Below are 17,056 nucleotides of genomic sequence, written 5' to 3' on the forward strand. Positions count from 1 at the left end.
GTAACCGGTAGACTACCAAGTGTAGACCTGAAATATAGGCCTAGTGTTACATACGTCGTAAAAGCGGGGTTTTAGGTGTAGGGCTATTCAGATTTTTACCTTTGATCACTTTATTGTAAAGTAATTTAAAACCATCATATCATCATCAAAACCATGTTCTTGTTTAGTCCAGAATTAGCTTAGGCCTATATTAATATCAAAGAGCTAAATTTGAAGGATAAAAGCAAGTTTGCACTAATTGCTCAGATTCAAGTCGAATACTAAGCAGGAAATTATTATATTAGACTCTAGGCCTACCTATTTGTTTCTTGAAACATGTAACGTGACATCTCCTGGTTTTTATTTTCTTCCTTTTCACTTTATTAGTCTCTTATATTTTTAAGACTTTCCTGTGCAATACATTTATAAATAACTTTAAATTATCAATCAATTAACGTATCTAATATGGCAGCATCTGGCACTTTGTCTCCCAAAACTTGGATGGAAAATCTTGATAAAGCATTAGAGGAAGACAACTTCATCAATCGTTACTTGGACAAAATTGAAAAGAAAACTAATGTCAAAAAGCGCTACGTTGTTTTAGGTAAACAGCAACCCTTTTTATATAATATATATCTAGGCCTATGTTACTTTTGTGCATGTTTACATATTTGAAAATTTTATTGCAGTTTACCCATGATATTACATGCAGTAATATGTTATTTTTTGAATCATCTCATTACGAAAGTATATTTTTTACAGGTTTTATTGCAGTGGGGTCATACTTTAATGAATCAACTTGACCTGTAGGTAGACAGTGAGAAAAGTTCAAAAGCCTGCTGTGTGTTTTCTATTGTTTAAGCCAGCATGAGGAGTAAGTTTTACAACTTGCAGAAGTGAGGAGCAAACAGAAGCAGTTTTACTTTCCATATATAACAAATCATATTGGAACTAAGTTTAAGCGAAATGAAAAGTTTTGTTGAGGCAGTCCGATACATAAATACCTTATTTACAGGAAAAAAGTCTGTTTAAAAATAAATTAGAAGAAGTATATCTTGCGAAAGGAGAATGTTTTGAGATAGAAACTGAGCATTTGTAGTAGTTATGTTTACTAAATATTTTGACGGTATTATTCACACTAAGAAAAAGTTTAAATTTTTGTATTTTTATGCGCATTAAAGCAGTGTATGTTCTGTCAGAGTTTCAGGTTTGCATAACTAGGAAAATTCAGGTGATATAGATTGTGACAACTATAAAAAATGGAAACAGCAGTAGCACCAGCCACAGAGACTACCTTCAAGACACAAGTTACCTCCAGAGCACAATCCACAAAGTGGACGAAAAAAGTTTGTGAGCGAATCCTAACTTTTTTGGAGCGTTTGGGTTTGAAAGAATTGGTGTTAAAACAGAAGGCAACTGCGTTTTATGGTACTTAGTATTTCATTGAACGTGCACAAATTTGAGTGTTAAGAATTTTGTATGAAAAGTACTTTAGCTAAGCAAAGATACATGAAACTGACTATTCAGGGCTCAGGCTGTTTGAGTACCGTTTGTTTACATATGCTTAATAATACCAAAGAAAGACCATGTGAAGGTGAAAATGCAAGGAACAAAATAGGTTTCATAAGTTTTTAGTGTTAGTTAAGTTGGTCAAGTAATCTTTTTGCATTTTACTGTTAAAACTATACGAGCAAGTTAGATTGAGCTAGTCTGTAAGATTAAATCATACACGTATATATATTCTAGACTTTGTAATACCTTGGATAAACTTCAAAAACAGTAATAGTGTATTATATACATGTGAAAGTTTTGTTTGGGTTGGTTAAAGCATTTTTGTAGGATATGTGGAGTACCTATGGTTACGTAATAACTGAAGTGTACTAGACATAAACACAATTTTTTTCTTTTAAACAGTGCTTTGTAGCTTTCTCAGTGTGTATCTGGTGATTGGATATGCAGCAGACCTCCTATGCAACATGATAGGTTTTGTTTATCCTGCGTACATATCGTGAGTTTTTTACGTATAAACAGGGCATGCTGTAGCAAATTTTCTCGTGATTGCTGTCTTAGATGTTTTTGTTCCTTTCCCTACTAGCTCTGCACTAAACGCATGCATTTCAAATTAATTGGAGAGCATGTGGTTCATCTTCATAGCACTCCCGTCATTGGTTGGTTAAAGTAATTAGTGTTTTAGCTTTGATGGAGAAATTTGTGTAGTTCTTTTTTATGCTGTTGTTTTTGTCGATCACAGAATGATGACTAACATACTGATTCTTGTACTCATTTTTCAACTTACTGCCCTTTGAAAATCTGCCAAAACTTCACCATAGCAAAACGTGAGATATATTAATAGAAACTGTTCCAAACATGTGCAGTTCTGCAGCAATGCTGCAGTGCTTATAAGAAAATTAATATTAACTATGGAAACACCACAGCATCAGATTGGAAACAGAAGTTTGATGACACAACATAATTTTATATGAATAAACAGTCAGTGCTTGGTATTCAGTTTCTCAGATACATACTGAGTAAAGTTATCCAATGACATTATGACTAACAAGACCATAAGCTAAGTATCTATTCTATTGGCTATTGGGACTGGGGTATATACAAGAACAAGCACGAAAATATTCATGCCTTATGTTTTCATTTCAACAGCATCTTTAACTCTATTTACATTGTTCATGATATCTGGACATGAATGGAATCATTTGGTCATTGACCTGATAGGATATGTATATCCAGGATATGTAACGTGAGTTGGGGAGTGTGAAATTCTTTTGGTTATGCTGCTAACCATTGTCATTACTGTCAGATATAAAACCAACGGATAGCATTGAGAAAAGTGTGTTGTTTATGTTTGTTTGGCTGAATGTTTTATGTTCATATTAGAACGTTTTTGTCAGACCCACTTACCACCACATCAGAGTTCTGTAGAAATTAAAGTTGTTCTCTCTATGCACCCTATTAATGTATTTGGTTTGAGCTGAGTGCACACAAAAAACATTATACACAAAGGTCAAGTAGTTGAGACTTTGTTTCACAGAAGTGGTGGTGTTTATGTGTAGTATGCTGTATATACATCATCATTTCTTAAGTATTGTTTGTTGGTGATACTTCATGCCCCAAGTATCAGGCTCTGGTGGTAGCAGGTACCCATTACCGAAATTTCAATGAAGTTTTTGTAACATTATTTTATGTTGGAGTAAAGTTTAGTTCTTTATCGAAAAACAAGCTTGTCGCACCAAATGACCTCCTTTGCAACTGTAGGATGAACTTTGGCATGTAGAGATATAATACTAGTATTATATGTACATACTGTAGATAGGTTTACAATATATATGTAACTTCCCAGGTTTCTGGGAAGTTGTAAGTTGGTGGTGACTAACTTAATTTTGTAAGACTTTCCTTGACTGTACTACTGACAATCTGATCCTGCCTTTGCTTGGCTCAGAACACAAAAGAGTAACGGCAATTACTAGTACTTAAATTACATCCAGGAGATTGTATTTTATGCATGTGCACACTTCTTTGCTTGAGTTGGTGATTGTTTCACTAATGCATGAAAAAGTTGCAGACTTGATTATTTTTGTGTTTGCATGTTTTCCTCCACATCTTAACCTCATCACTGTTCATGGATAATTTCAAACACTCGGCACAGGCGTGGCTGGTTTTTTGGCATTATGGTTAGCGTCTGGTTACTTGGCATCTTTCATATGCAATATTATCGGATTCTGTTTTCCGGCTTACAAGACGTAAGTGCATTTCCAACTTTTATTTCACATCATTGATCATATTGCTGCATATTTTATTGTTGTCACGCGTGCACAGCATCTGACGTTCTTGCATGTATGTATACTTTATTTTAGCAAGCGCTAACCCAAGTTGACAACATGTGAAAAGACCATAAATTAGAAAAACATATAAAATATCATATTGTTTTCGATTCATTTTATAATTTTGTGATTCTTAATTATGTTACATACGTTAATGTGAACAAAGACATTTTAGAATATCCTAAGATTTTGATCAATTTGTTAAATGGATGTTGTTACTGTACTATATACTTTGTCAACTCAGAGTCAAGGCAATTGAGTCAACCAGAAAAGATGACGACACAGAATGGCTGATATACTGGGTTGTGTTTGCAACTTTCAGCGTCGCCGAGTTCTTTTCTGACATCCTGCTGTCTTGGTTCCCCTTCTACTTCCTTGGCAAGGTATATTAAATGCACGTTTTGCAATTTTTGTCCCACTGTGTGTTGTGTCAATTGCCACCACAGACTTGGTCTGCCTTGAATGTTCGTTACACACAGTAGCATACAGGAAGGATACAAACAGTAAACACTGACAAAATTAAGAATTAAAAGTACAAGCAAACACATACGTACATATGGTAAACATGCTGATGATGCAATGTTTTGTTTCCTTACTAGATATAAGCTAGGTTTGCTTCACACACATCATTTCTTTACAATATTTTGATGCGCTTATGAAAATGAGATATCTCTTGATGTATATATCATAAACTTCCTGTGTGCATCAGCATTGTTGTCTTTACATTGTTTGCGATTTGTACCTGAAATATAATAAAGCTACAATATCTGTAGACAATTAGCCAGTGAACATAGTTCTTAATTCAACTACGACGTTTGAGAATTGTGCTACCGACATCTCTGTGTAACTTTAGTTTACTTATTCTTTGTACTTGTTTGTTTTACTCTGATCAATTTTTAACTTTGGACATTTATCGAAGATTCTAGAAAAGTGCTTGTCACATGCGGTGTACTACTGTAATTATCTCGAACTGAAATTATGTGCACATTACACTTAATATAACTTAATAGGATGTGCGATGATGAAAATAATTTATTTTGATGATTTTATTATTAATAATGCTTGCATGCAGTGGATTTACAATCACAAGATTTAATGCTCCTAATGATTTAATGATTTAATGCTCCCTTGATGTTTAAAGTCAGTTGGTCTGTATATTCAGTACATGAAATGAGATTTTAATGTTTTTCGCCAAAATACATATTTTACGAATCCAGTGATAAATATATTAACTTGAATGGAAGTGTCCTTCAAAAAAAGCGGCTACCAATACTAATTGATTCATATCACTACATCAAAATTTCAGTGTGTTTTCCTTCTCTGGTGTATGGCTCCTGTCTCATGGAATGGATCCAGAATGATCTATTACAAATTCATCCGGCCATTTATTCTTCGTAATGAGGGTCAGATTGACAAGGTTCTTAGCCACATGAAAGGTGGAATGCAGGAACTGGCAAGCCAGGCCCAGGAAGGAGGTAGGATTCAGTCTGGCTTTTAATATTCTACCAATCTTATTTAACAAAGTAAAAAACTTTAGTGTATGTACAATGAACTGGATGTTTTTTAAGTTGCACTTTGTATGTGTGCTCTCCTATTCAAATAATCTTGCCAGCAGACCTGTCTAATTTTTCATCATGTTTTGCATATGCTGATTATAACTGACGCATTCCTCTACCACGTAACATTGTAACTACACAATGAATTACAACTAATTATGTTGCCAAAAGCACCTCACAAATTATATTTAGAAAGCATACATTACATATAAAGAACATATTCCTGAAAAAGGCTGTTTAGATCTCACACATATGCAGCACATGCATCTTACAATGTTATATTTAGCATAAGGTGTCAGTTTATGTCTGTTACCACATCAAACTATCATCCAGCGTATAAGGTGATATGAAAATATTCAATGCCAACAAATTCGGTGACATACCATAGGGCATAGGTGGAGTAGAGTTGTGTGATTTATTGATTTGAGAGGTCCGCTGGAGCGTTTGCTACCCTCTTAGGCTAATGTTATAATATATTGGCAAAGAGCTTTACTTCATTACAACATTGTCATTATTTGTTGTCTATATTTTCTTACAACTGCTTTTACATTTTGCAGCTACTGAAATTGCCACAGATGCAGTTGCTGATGCTATAAAGAACAAGGATGAATAAACTTTTGACAACTGTCGTTCATTTTGTCCACTCCAGTTTGTTAAATTATATTTGTGAAAGTATTGATTATATTAAACTGTCTAATTAAGTGATAAATAAAGTCTAGTATCTTATGTTTTGTGCTGATTGTACATTTAATTCTTGACAATTTGGTGTAAAGCTGTGTTCGTTGTATCTTTCATGATATTATTTCTTTAAAGAAGCTGAGGTTATTCTATTAACATAATGAAACTGTGATATTTGCAGAAGACGGCTTATGAGTTGTGATAGCTGTGACTGACTAATTTAAATCTTCATACTTCACTATTAACCAAATTAAACCACTAAATCTTTAGTTACTAGTAATCTGTTTAATGTGTTTATACTAGCTTGCATAAATATTATTGCATTGTAGCAAATGAAATGTACACGTTGGAATTTATGTACCGGACATGCTTGCTTTCAGATTCTTGTTCATCACATTTGTAATCGGCTATAAACTTGCATGATGTCTTTCCTCCATCTTTGTTTCACTTTTGATCTACTAAACCTGTTCGTTTTGTGTTGAAAGAAACATATTTCAAGTTGGCATAGTTGTGCTCAATAAAAGCTTTGCACATGAGATTAAAATGCGAGTTTATTTTTAAAAAGCCATCTTCAATTTAGGTAGGGTTTCTAGTTATTTACTCTTCATCAAATATCAGTTGTGAGTTGATCAGGATTCAAGAACGTTCTCCGTCGGGAAGTATCAACTTAGGCCTTGGATAAAAATATTCCAACATCCGCACTATCCCTTAACTACCTGTTTTTATTTTTACACAAAAAATTAATACAGTTGGCCGATGTAGCCAACTGTATTATTTTTTTGTTGCCATTGACAGTGAGAAACGAAAAAGTACACCGTAATGTTAATCGATCGCAGCACAAGAAAAACAGGTTACTAACGATTACTAACTAAATTACCAATAATAGTGAACGGTACAGCTTAATACCTATCTCTTATATCAACATAACTTTAGCGGTTACTTCAAAATGCAGCTCTGTGCAACTGCTGCCGTTAATCGGAATCTGATACATATAATTGTGCAAATTCAAAAAGTAATTAATACGATTATCCTCACAAAAACAAAGAATATGCCACTAATGTATGTGACGAAATAATGGGGTAAAGCGCCATGTTTAAAATTATGATATCAGGAGTCCAAAGGATAAGATTTAAAATAAAAATTTTAGAGATTATAGTTGAGCAAATTGGCTTAGTCCAAAGACTAGCCTAGTTCAAGCAAAATATGAAGTTAGTTTGTTTCTGAAATACCATTTTTACAATGTGTTTCCACTTACAGTTAATAATTAAGATTGTTATCCAGTATACAGCTGTGTCTCATTCGTGATGGATTTAAGCTAGGCTAAAGCCTAAAGTGAAGTGTACATCAGGTACCGCATCCTGTAGGCTTAACAGTAACACCCTAGCTTAGATTAGCTAGTTTGTTGGTTGGTTCATAATTTTTTGACGGTTGATTTTATTTACAATTTTTATATATATGCAATACAGAAAGAATTGCGTAGCCCACCGGTACTACATACGGTAGGTCTACATCAAGAAATACGCAAAAATATTAAAATTAATCTACACTGGTATAAGATGAGTAACGGCATGCTAGATCAACCATGCTCATCAAATTCACTTCGTGGCTCGACCACTTCAGACAAAGCTCGCAACTCCCGTGTAGACGCTTTTGCAAGCGCACGAGTACTTAGCGAGGAAGACTTAAAGACATATTATGGTGACGATACTGATACCGTAACAAGCACGATTTTATCAGAAAGTTACAGCAGTGAGTCGAACGAACAAGAATCCACGACCAATAAAAAAAAGTCGAAATGGTGGCGAATTTTTGCTTTTCCATTCAAAAAGAAGAAACGTTCAAAAGTTTTCAAACATACACCACCGTCATTGTCGTCGATCACTGTAACTGACCAGTCACACGTGGTAGACCAAAATTGGCTGCATTTTAACCCCTCCGAGGTTGTTTCTGCTCCATTGGTGGCAGATGTTGAGGGAATCGCAAACGACAAAAAAATTCACTCCGTTTCTCACCTGGATAGCACTCACCATGATCACCGCAAAATGACTAAGTCTTCCAAAGCGACGGTACGAAGTCAGAAGGCAAATGAAATTCCTCCAAACGTGTTTGAAAAACGCACTTCTATACACGTTGCAAATAATAATCAAGATTTGGCGTTAACAAAAACCCTGAAAAGCTTTAATGAAAAAGAAGACATCAAGAAAATACTTGCTGAGTTAGACGGACAGAGTTCTGACGAATTTGAAAGTTCTCTTCCGGAGCAAACGCCAGTTTCTGGATCACTATTAAATTTATCTAACTCTGAACCCCTTACAATCTCTGAAGTCCCTGTAACGCAAAATACACCAATCCCGACCCGGCGAAGCGGACGGAAATCGTTTTCTTCTGCAAACGAAGAAGCGTCCGAAGATGGAAAAAAAGATAAAATTGGTTTTGATCGTTCATTAGAAAAGGTATTTCTTGGCTTTTTTTTCGTTTGGTAAACTGACCTACAATTGGAAGTTTTATATGCCATGGGCTAGGACCTAGCTAGGTAGACAGATTTTTTTGGAGCAAATGTGTCATTAAAATAGACCTATACTTACAACAAACTAGAAAAATCATTGAAAAACCAATCAATGTACATGACAGCCTGATGTAGAGTTGTGCCTAAACTCTCACTTTTAAGAAACAGAATAAGGAGAAGCCTGCATCTGGGGCACCAGATGATCGCAAGAGAAAAGATGCTGTTTCCTCATCCTCTTCAAAGCAAAACTCCGGTCCGTCTCAGGATTTAACAATCGCATTTTCGCCAACTTCAGAAGGAATGCCAACACCTCGTCAAGAACAGCAGCCCACACCAGCGCTTCGCAAGAGCTCCCAATTCTTTTCCCCCAATGCAGGCGACTTGGCCGATGTATCTGCCGCAGACAGCACTCCATTTCGAATTAAGCAGTAATTAATTTTTGTCTCAATTTAAGCATAGCTTTATGGTTTGCTTTATTCATCTAACTAAACATAGAATTTAGTTTGTCAGCCCCTACATGCTAATCGCTGAGTCGATTTCTCGTTTGAATTTCCAGTCCCACTCCTCAACCCAGAAAAAAGCGTTACACAAAAGGACGCAAGCGAACTTTATCGTCCCCCCCGCCAATGATGACTCTCCCGAAGGTAAATCTCGCCATGAAAGTTTTTTCCTTACGGGACATCCACGTTTTAATAGTTTGGCTCACAGAACGTTATCGGCTTAACCTTAAATGACAGAACGTTAACGAGGCAGTAAACCGAGGTAATGCACGCTACGTAGTGGCTGAAATACTTTATCACGGACGCTCGCTGACGATAGATGAGAAGGGTCTTATTCGGTCGAAACTTGCCCAACTTGTCGACTCCATTCTTACAAAGGACCAGGCGTCTAACTTTGACAGAAAGGTGCCGCTGTTTTCAACGCGTTTTTGCTTGATTGCAATTTTTCAATTCTTTTTTCGTGTTGTTTTTATTAAAACATATAACGTATTTCTTTAGAAAGAAAGTTTGCCAATAGAATTTTCTTTTTAAATCTTGTTTTGTATTTTCGCTGAATTCTACTTGGTTGTTAGGGTGACAACCCACGGCAACATGTGGGTGAAATGCGGGACCCAGCTCGAGTGGATTCAGTTATTCTCAGACAGAGTCTTGCTGAAGAACCCACTGTGTAAATCTTCTTTCGATCTGTTTTCTATTTAGACCTTAAACTTTTGTTTCTTGTGTACCGGCGCGTAAATGTTAATGATAATAATATAATGAATAATAATATGATAATTTTAATGATAATAATATAATGAATTTTAATCATTTTTCAGAGTTCCCTCCAGCAAAAAAGAATTGCATGCAGAAGTACGAAGTCCAAATATTCTGCTAATATAAAACTGTTATCTTGTTTAAACATTTTTACTAATTTTCCAAGTCGGTTTTTATGCGATTTTACTTTAGCTTAGTTTGCCTTTATTTGCAAGTTCTTACTCGCAGGTCGATTTGAGGGAGAAAGGAGTCAAAATAATTCCTCAAAGTCGAACAAGTCACGTTAAACAAGTAAGAGTGTAAACAACTCGCGCTCAGATTTAATTCTTTATTTTTTTTGACAAAACTTTTCTAGCTAATCAGTATCACTAGTCGACTAGCAAATAGATTTGGACGTTTCGCCATTTTTGTTTGAAATGCATGAAAGAGACTTTTTTTGAATCTGCAGAGCTCTGCGCAAGGTTATCCTTCGGACAGACGTAAAACGCCGATCGCTGCTTATGGGAATCGGCCAAACAATATGAAGAGACTGGTTCATCACCCAAACAACAGCCTCGCATACGATAATACCGACGTGAGTTTCACTTTACTGCAAAGTCACGATCAAACGGATGGAAGCTCTCGTAGTCTTCCGCGTCAGGATGCTGATGGAGTCCAGAAGCGCTTCGACCCACGCAGATCCGCTTCCCGATCCGAGAAGCGGAGCCGGGGTGAAGAAACAGACTCCGCTGCGCGTCGCGATCAAGCAGCGAATCACTCCGAAAGCAGATCTCTGAAAACTTTGTACTCCAACGATGCGCCCATGGACAATTCCCTATCCGAGCTGATGAACTTCATGAACTCTAGCAATAGAAGTCCGTCGGTGACGTCACAGCCACGTCATTACAAACGTCAGCAAAAACAAGAGACTCCATTAACGTCGAATCGGCCTCCTTCGTGTGCAAATCTCATCAACGATTCTCGACGCTCATTCCCTCGGTTTGATGCCTGGGAATCGAATGCTTGCTCCTCGATTTCCAATGTCCGACGTCCGGCTTACGAATTTTTTGATGCGTCGGACCAGCTTCCGCCCACAAATCCTCAAAACTTATCCTTGAGGCTGCTCGGTCGCCCCGACGAGCGAACTAAGCAAGACACCGAGGTAATATCTGGATGATTTTTTTAAATTATGTCATATTTCCGCGGCCTGAATACCGCTTTAACTTGCGTAATGTTGTTAGTACTAGTGGACAGTTGTTAGTGGTGGTGTTTTTAGTGGTGTATTGTAGTTAGTTGTTAGTGGTGTAGTGGTTAGTTTATCATCTAATACTCTTTTTGGTGAGTTTCGGTAACAGTGGAAACTTTACCATCATACGATGAATGAGCGTTTTGTCACTTCGTCGTTTTTTCCAGACATTAACCAGCACACCAGGAAGCAATTGCGGAAACAAGTGTCGGCTGCCTTCTACTTCGGCAGAAAGCTTACCACAGTCGACGCCACAAACAGGTAGTTTGAAAATTGGTAATTTCATATGTAATAACTGCACAGTAGAATAATTGCGTTCGTTAGAGTCACTCGTTGGAGTCGTTAGAGTCACTCCAACAATTAACGTGCACGTACCTTCAATACTTTTGACGTATTAATATTACTCCCTTGTTATATCGTTTTTTTCTTCCGCTTTCAAGTCAAAGCCACACCGACCTCATCGACACAAATTCAACGAAGGTGGCGGCAAAGCGCTACGGAAACCCCGACGGAACACGACGCTTGGTGGATGCCTCGCGAGTGGGCGCGCGAGCGCGGCATAGGCGCTTACGCCAAAACACGTCATTTCAATGAGCTGGACGCGCTGGAGCGTGAACAGGCTGTTCAGCTTTCGAAAAATGCAAATGTTGAGAAGATAAGGATGTGCAACTTTATTAAGTTGTGATCAGTACATCTGGGTTGGCTGGGTGTTTGTATCTTATGTTTTAGTCTTGTGATGTGGCAGTAATTCTGTTTTTGTCTTTTGAAAGCGATTTCTTGATGATTCTTTCAGCTGTTTCATTCCCATTCCATTCTGTGTTGTTCTATTTACAATTCTAGTTCATTCATTTTATTTCTATTTCTCAAGTTAAATTTTATTAAACAAATGCAAGTTTTCAATAATCTTTAAAAAGCACTAATTATTGGGTCATTCCACCATTTACGCGTTTTCGGCATTTGGTACTACCAGCTTCAATTTCCAGGCTGGTTATATTGAAAGCAGTCATATCCTGTTACTTATGTAGAAACCATCTTTATTAGATGCAGTAGTAATGTAAAGCGACTCATTAATGATAATGAAAATATTCATTGATGACTGGGACAGTCCATCGTTTTCCGCATATTGCGTCCATTCGTTTCAAACGTTGTCATTTGTTTCATATTGCTTTTTTGTTTATTCCCCGCAACAGTAACTTTTCATCAAAAATACAGCCTGCTGTCAGTAGGAGTTGTACCGTTAATGCTGGAGATCAATGTTGATTGATCGTCACTATTCCGAATTTAGCACACAGAATAATACAGTTTATTGGAACAAGTATAAAAAGTCTACACAAATTGTTATGGTCCGTAATATATATACGTGTATAGTTGCAGTTACAGTAACTTTTACTTATTATTCTTATCTGTTGAGGAAAAAGGTTTTCGAATGCATTTACACAATTATTCATTGGCCGTCGGTGTCGAGTTTAGAAGTACATCTACAAGTCTTAGTAATAATTTTAATGACCGTTCTTCTGCAAGACTCCGTGGCGCAACGGTAGCGCGTCTGACTCCAGATCAGAAGGTTGCGTGTTCAAATCACGTCGGGGTCAATCAATATTTTATCCAGAAAATTATCTTTGTTTTGTCAAGGTTCCTCATTGTAAAACGAGCAATTCAAATAAAGCGTGAGTTATGACATCATAAAACTTTGATAGTTTCTGCACGTACCGAGTCTACCGACCACAACTCAAAAAGCATAAGCAGTAACTGCTGGGTTTAGTGGCCTTGCTGTTTATCATGAGCAAGTCTACAATATTTTTCTGTACGCTTCAAGCCTTCCGCTTTCAGCAACTAAAACATTTTTTCCTCAACGTGTCAATGACGAAAACTGAAATGAGTGAGTATTGAATATCAATACTGCACGATGCAGGTAATGCAACAATCTTATTATATCATTATATTTCGCCAGGACCAAAAGTTGATGGCATAGGAAATAAGGAATTATGTGAAACTTAATTGACTAAGAAACTTTCACTGATTATTATATTTCTTACCCATGCAATTTCAAGAAAATTACAAAAGCATCTGTCAACCCTCCTAGCACCTAGGGCCCTGAAATCCATGAAGTTAATATTGATGAGTTGCTGAAAAGAAAGAACTTTATCTACATAGAAACCAAAAAACCAGTTCTTATGAAACATAAAAAAACTTCAGTAGGAGCAAAGATATCTTTCAAGCAGCACACTTAAGACTTGTATATACAGAATGTATATTTCCAGTTAATACGAGTATAAAATAGAAGAATTGTATACATTATAAATGAATGCATTGTTACTTCGATTAACACGTGCAACTTCGATTAAATGTAGCCATAGAACGAAGGTGGTGTAGCACTGTTCAAAGATACCAAGATAACTACATATACAGTATTTCTTATACATAATAAATGGTCCAACAATGAATCAAAAAAAAGAAATGTTTAAAAGAGTAGATCCTTAAACCATTCTTAAACGTCTTAGTCTGTATAATTAGTTCATTGAAATGCAAGCTACAATAATGATTAGATTATAAATGCTGCAGCTGTGCATTTTAAGTGCATGATTCTCGGTGATAATATAGACGGTCTTCGAAACAATTCTGCTTATATGTATGTAACACCACTGATAGCCAAAGTCTATGCACACATTAAACTAAAGGTGTTCATTTAAAAGTAAAACAAGTAAGTTCGGTTTCAGCTACAATCTCAAAAAATCTTGTCATATATGTTATTACATAATCCATTTGTAAAATTCAAAGCCACACTTATACAGCATAAGAGCAGTTCAAAAGTATTTCAGTTGAAACCATTTAAATCACTATTGTGCAAGCTGGCACCTGCTGTTGAAATTGCACGCAGATAATTAGATCAACTGATGTTTGATTAAAACCTCTTGAGAAATTCCTCGGCCACTATACGAGCCCTGGCATTGACTGCTAACTTCATTTCACTGATCTCTTTGTCGATTTCCTCCATAAAGTGAATGACAAAATCGACCAGTTTGTGTTTCAGCATTTGCTCCGTGTGGAAGTTGGTGATAAGGAAGCTGATGTCGTAGCCTTCAACTGGTTTCCTTCGTAAGACAACGAAATTCTCAGCTCTCATCATCATGAATCTCATAAATTTCTGGCAGAGAATCTGTTCGATTTCGTCCGCCTGCTTCACCGCGATGCTCATTCGGATCGAATTGATGGACGACTCGATGAGCACTTTTTCCTTGTCATTTCTGGCGATCACCAATGGAGTTAAGAGCAATTCTTTGCTGGTTTTCACCTCCACTTCAGGTTTAACGTGCCTCTCAACTATCTGAGAATTGAAATTTTCCAAACACATGGCAGCATTAAGAGTAGCCCTAACAGCATTCAAATACGGACGTAGTGTTGTAGACATGATTGTAATTATCTATTTTCGCGTTATTACACAGTATGTATGTACAAGTTTCTTGATAACCTGAAAAATGAACTATGTTAATACATATTATGCAAAGCATTACTAATTGTCATGGTTATTTTTAATTACAATCTGAGTTAATTTCTGGCCAACTCGAAAACATGTCAAAACGATACTCCCAACTGGATAGAATAATATTGCTAAAATTCACAAACGAAGCCCTGCATAACACTGTTACAAAAACCCTGCAACAAGTTTCATGGTTAGGAGTAGGAATGTAGTCAAGATTGTTTCATAGGCAATGGAGTATTTCAGAAAAGGGGGTAGGGCCCCAACACAACAACCGAGCAACGTCAAATTCATGGGAAGACTATGCATTTGGTTCTATCATGTATATACAAAGTATGCAATGTGATGACAATTTCAGTGACAGGTTAAATGTCCACTTTGAGTTTTTAGTTGAATGCTGGGCTCATGCTCTAATTTGCATTGTGAGCCGATCATATAGGCCTACATGGTAGTTAGTTTACACTGCTGTATGATAAATATGAATGTGTAAGTTGTAATTTAATAACGTTTCCGAAGAGATGACCATGTCAGACACTCCACTTATAACAACAGTTATATACAATACATCTGTCATCTTTCATAAATAAACTTAAAACTTTATGTAAACTCGGTTGTGTAGCCCACTGCAAATAACTAGAAGGTTGGAAAAAGTGATTCGCAAGAAATCGAATTTATTATTGTTTGGAAATGATTGAAAGTAAATTTGGGATAAAGAAAAATTAGAATATAAATTTTGGTAAGGTTTAGTGTAATATGGTATAATAAATTTGAAATTAGTGTCATATATATAGATATAAATATGTACTGTAACTGATATATAAATCCGGAAAATAACTGCTAATGCATAATTTAATTATTTATGGTGAAGGATTAGGTAACCTTAACCAAAAGTATGGCAATGTAGCTATATACATTATATAGCTCATTCACAAATTATATAAAAACTATCATGTAAGCCAGGGGCGGGCAACATACGGCCCGCGACGGGATTTTGAGCGGCCCGCAGACAGTTTGCGGTCTTACATGATAATGTGGCCTGCGGCCAAATTCTGCCGCAATCCCTTTATTGCGTCACTGATTAAGTCCAAGTTTGCCAACCTGAGAAAGATGGCCATGAATCTACTTGTTCTGTTCGGGTCTACATACATTTGTGAGCAAACATTTTCGACCATGAACATTAATAAGACAAAGCTGCGTTCCAATCGATTCAGGAATCCGGCCCCGCTAAGTACTTCATTTTCTCATATCAGGCCCGCCGACCGAAGAAGTTGCCCGCCCCTGATCTAAGCAAACAACGTTCAAACCAATCTGGTATAGCATGATATCTTAATGTCAATCACTAGACCACCTGCTATTAACCCCGAATAGCTACGTTACAGGTGATTTTCACTTTAGATCATTGGGCAACAACAAAACAACCACTTCTAAACATTTCAATCCTAATCTATGCCAATGAGTGTGTCTAAAACATTCTCAAAGAGCACACGGCACTACTCAAGTGTTCACTTTAAAGGTACATAGAGCATTGACTTGGACAATTATATTTTTTTTATTTTCTTGAAATTAGTTTTAAATTAGAATTAGAACGTACTTACCTGTTACTAATTAGATTAGAACTTTAGAGTTTGATTTAAGTAGAAACAGAACTAGAATTAGACTTACCGCTAGTGCAATTCAAAGTGAAATTTGTTTAAAAAAGGCAATTTTTTTAGCTATTTTTGATTTTTTGCAAATTTATTTGATCATATTCTTTGCTTTTCCTCGAAAAACATTGAAAACAAGGTTATACCGGTTGTACATTGACACTGACACATTGGCATAGGCCTGTAGCACTTTGATTTTGATCATTGTGTTTCATGAAGGAGCTTCTTGCTTCACTTACGAAAAAGAATCTTTTGGACCAACTAGCAATTTTGGCAAAATCGAAAATTAGAGCATAAGAGTTTTCATAAATCAGATTACAATTAGAATTACCGACATTTTGTTCTAATTAATTGAATTAGATGAGTAGGATTATCTAAATGTCCAAATTTGCATCCAATACACAAAAAAGCGGACTGCTGCATTAGTTTCAATATGATACTAGGCTACATAAAGTACCATCAGTTCAGTACGAACATAAAACACCCTGTTGGTCTAGAATATTCTGATGTATCTAATTGCTGAATTGCCAAAAGGCACAGTTTTATTAAAACGAATCAAGTTAAAATGGTATGGCCTTGCAGTAATATTGCATCATTTGCATGTCATAATATCAAACAAGTGTTAGTTTAATTGCTATCTTGCATGTTTTAAGCATTTGGGCTTTGCCACCTTTTCCTGTTCGTGCTGAGCATGCGTTTTATTATGCTATCGTATCGTTTATATAACTACAACGGTTAGCATCCTAACCTCCACTCCGCAGAGTTAATAGCGAAAAACAAACAACACAATACAAAATACAGCTAGCCTAGCTTTCTAAGTTTCCAGTCTGTAGGCTACACATCAATTGCAGGACAACCCGGCACCTTACAAGGAAATACGCCGTTGCACGAATAATGGTGGA

General features: G+C 36.4%; 3 protein-coding genes and 1 non-coding gene across 7 annotated transcripts; 3 read left to right on the forward strand and 1 right to left on the reverse strand.

Annotated features, from left to right (window-relative positions):
• Nucleotides 1-348: 348 nt before the first annotated feature.
• LOC143470565 (receptor expression-enhancing protein 5-like) lies at nt 349-6,585 on the forward strand. Of its 3 annotated transcripts, none has more exons than XM_076968785.1 (5): nt 349-583; nt 3,641-3,734; nt 4,060-4,198; nt 5,122-5,290; nt 5,929-6,585. In XM_076968785.1, exons 1-5 carry the CDS (start codon nt 445-447, stop codon nt 5,982-5,984), a joined length of 597 nt encoding a protein of 198 aa, XP_076824900.1. In that variant the 5' UTR covers nt 349-444; the 3' UTR covers nt 5,985-6,585. The 3 variants fall into 3 exon arrangements, with proteins under 3 accessions (XP_076824900.1, XP_076824899.1, XP_076824898.1); XM_076968784.1 differs by lacking the exon at nt 3,641-3,734 and adding an exon at nt 1,894-1,987 and having other exon boundaries at nt 352-583; XM_076968783.1 differs by lacking the exon at nt 349-583 and adding an exon at nt 616-1,407.
• Nucleotides 6,586-7,285: 700 nt separating this feature from the next.
• Nucleotides 7,286-12,258, forward strand: LOC143471311 (uncharacterized). 2 transcript variants are annotated; one of them, XM_076969752.1, is made up of 11 exons: nt 7,286-7,397; nt 7,516-8,502; nt 8,718-8,983; nt 9,112-9,199; nt 9,293-9,460; nt 9,628-9,722; nt 9,871-9,904; nt 10,037-10,099; nt 10,257-10,949; nt 11,201-11,294; nt 11,474-12,258. In XM_076969752.1, the coding sequence occupies exons 2-11, from the start codon at nt 7,606-7,608 to the stop codon at nt 11,716-11,718; spliced, it is 2,643 nt and encodes an 880-aa protein (XP_076825867.1). In that variant the 5' UTR covers nt 7,286-7,397; nt 7,516-7,605; the 3' UTR covers nt 11,719-12,258. The 2 variants fall into 2 exon arrangements, with proteins under 2 accessions (XP_076825867.1, XP_076825868.1); XM_076969753.1 differs by having other exon boundaries at nt 8,724-8,983.
• A 295-nt stretch (nt 12,259-12,553) lies between these two features.
• Nucleotides 12,554-12,625, forward strand: Trnaw-cca (transfer RNA tryptophan (anticodon CCA)). Its single transcript has one exon. It is a non-coding gene; the product is annotated as a tRNA-Trp (tRNA).
• Nucleotides 12,626-13,267: 642 nt separating this feature from the next.
• On the reverse strand, nt 13,268-14,523 carry LOC143470997 (actin-related protein 2/3 complex subunit 4). The gene has a single exon (XM_076969308.1). The coding sequence runs from the start codon at nt 14,440-14,442 to the stop codon at nt 13,936-13,938; it is 507 nt and encodes a 168-aa protein (XP_076825423.1). The 5' UTR covers nt 14,443-14,523; the 3' UTR covers nt 13,268-13,935.
• Nucleotides 14,524-17,056: the final 2,533 nt, after the last annotated feature.

The sequence above is a fragment of the Clavelina lepadiformis genome, chromosome 9 (assembly GCF_947623445.1).
Source record: "Clavelina lepadiformis chromosome 9, kaClaLepa1.1, whole genome shotgun sequence".
NCBI classification, from domain to species: domain Eukaryota; kingdom Metazoa; phylum Chordata; class Ascidiacea; order Aplousobranchia; family Clavelinidae; genus Clavelina; species Clavelina lepadiformis.

Excerpts from the sequence above, each read along its gene's own strand:
- LOC143470565 (XM_076968783.1), top strand. The coding sequence starts at position 1,239 with ATGGAAACAGCAGTAGCACCAGCCACAGAGACTACCTTCAAGACACAA. Across the intron at positions 1,408-3,640 it reads GAAGGCAACTGCGTTTTATG|GCGTGGCTGGTTTTTTGGCA; the intron begins GTACTTAGTATT and ends CACTCGGCACAG. Across the intron at positions 3,735-4,059 it reads TGTTTTCCGGCTTACAAGAC|AGTCAAGGCAATTGAGTCAA; the intron begins GTAAGTGCATTT and ends TTGTCAACTCAG.
- LOC143470997 (XM_076969308.1), bottom strand. The coding sequence starts at position 14,442 with ATGTCTACAACACTACGTCCGTATTTGAATGCTGTTAGGGCTACTCTT.
- LOC143471311 (XM_076969752.1), top strand. The coding sequence starts at position 7,606 with ATGAGTAACGGCATGCTAGATCAACCATGCTCATCAAATTCACTTCGT. Across the intron at positions 9,723-9,870 it reads CTTGCTGAAGAACCCACTGT|AGTTCCCTCCAGCAAAAAAG; the intron begins GTAAATCTTCTT and ends ATCATTTTTCAG. Across the intron at positions 9,905-10,036 it reads AAAAAGAATTGCATGCAGAA|GTCGATTTGAGGGAGAAAGG; the intron begins GTACGAAGTCCA and ends TCTTACTCGCAG.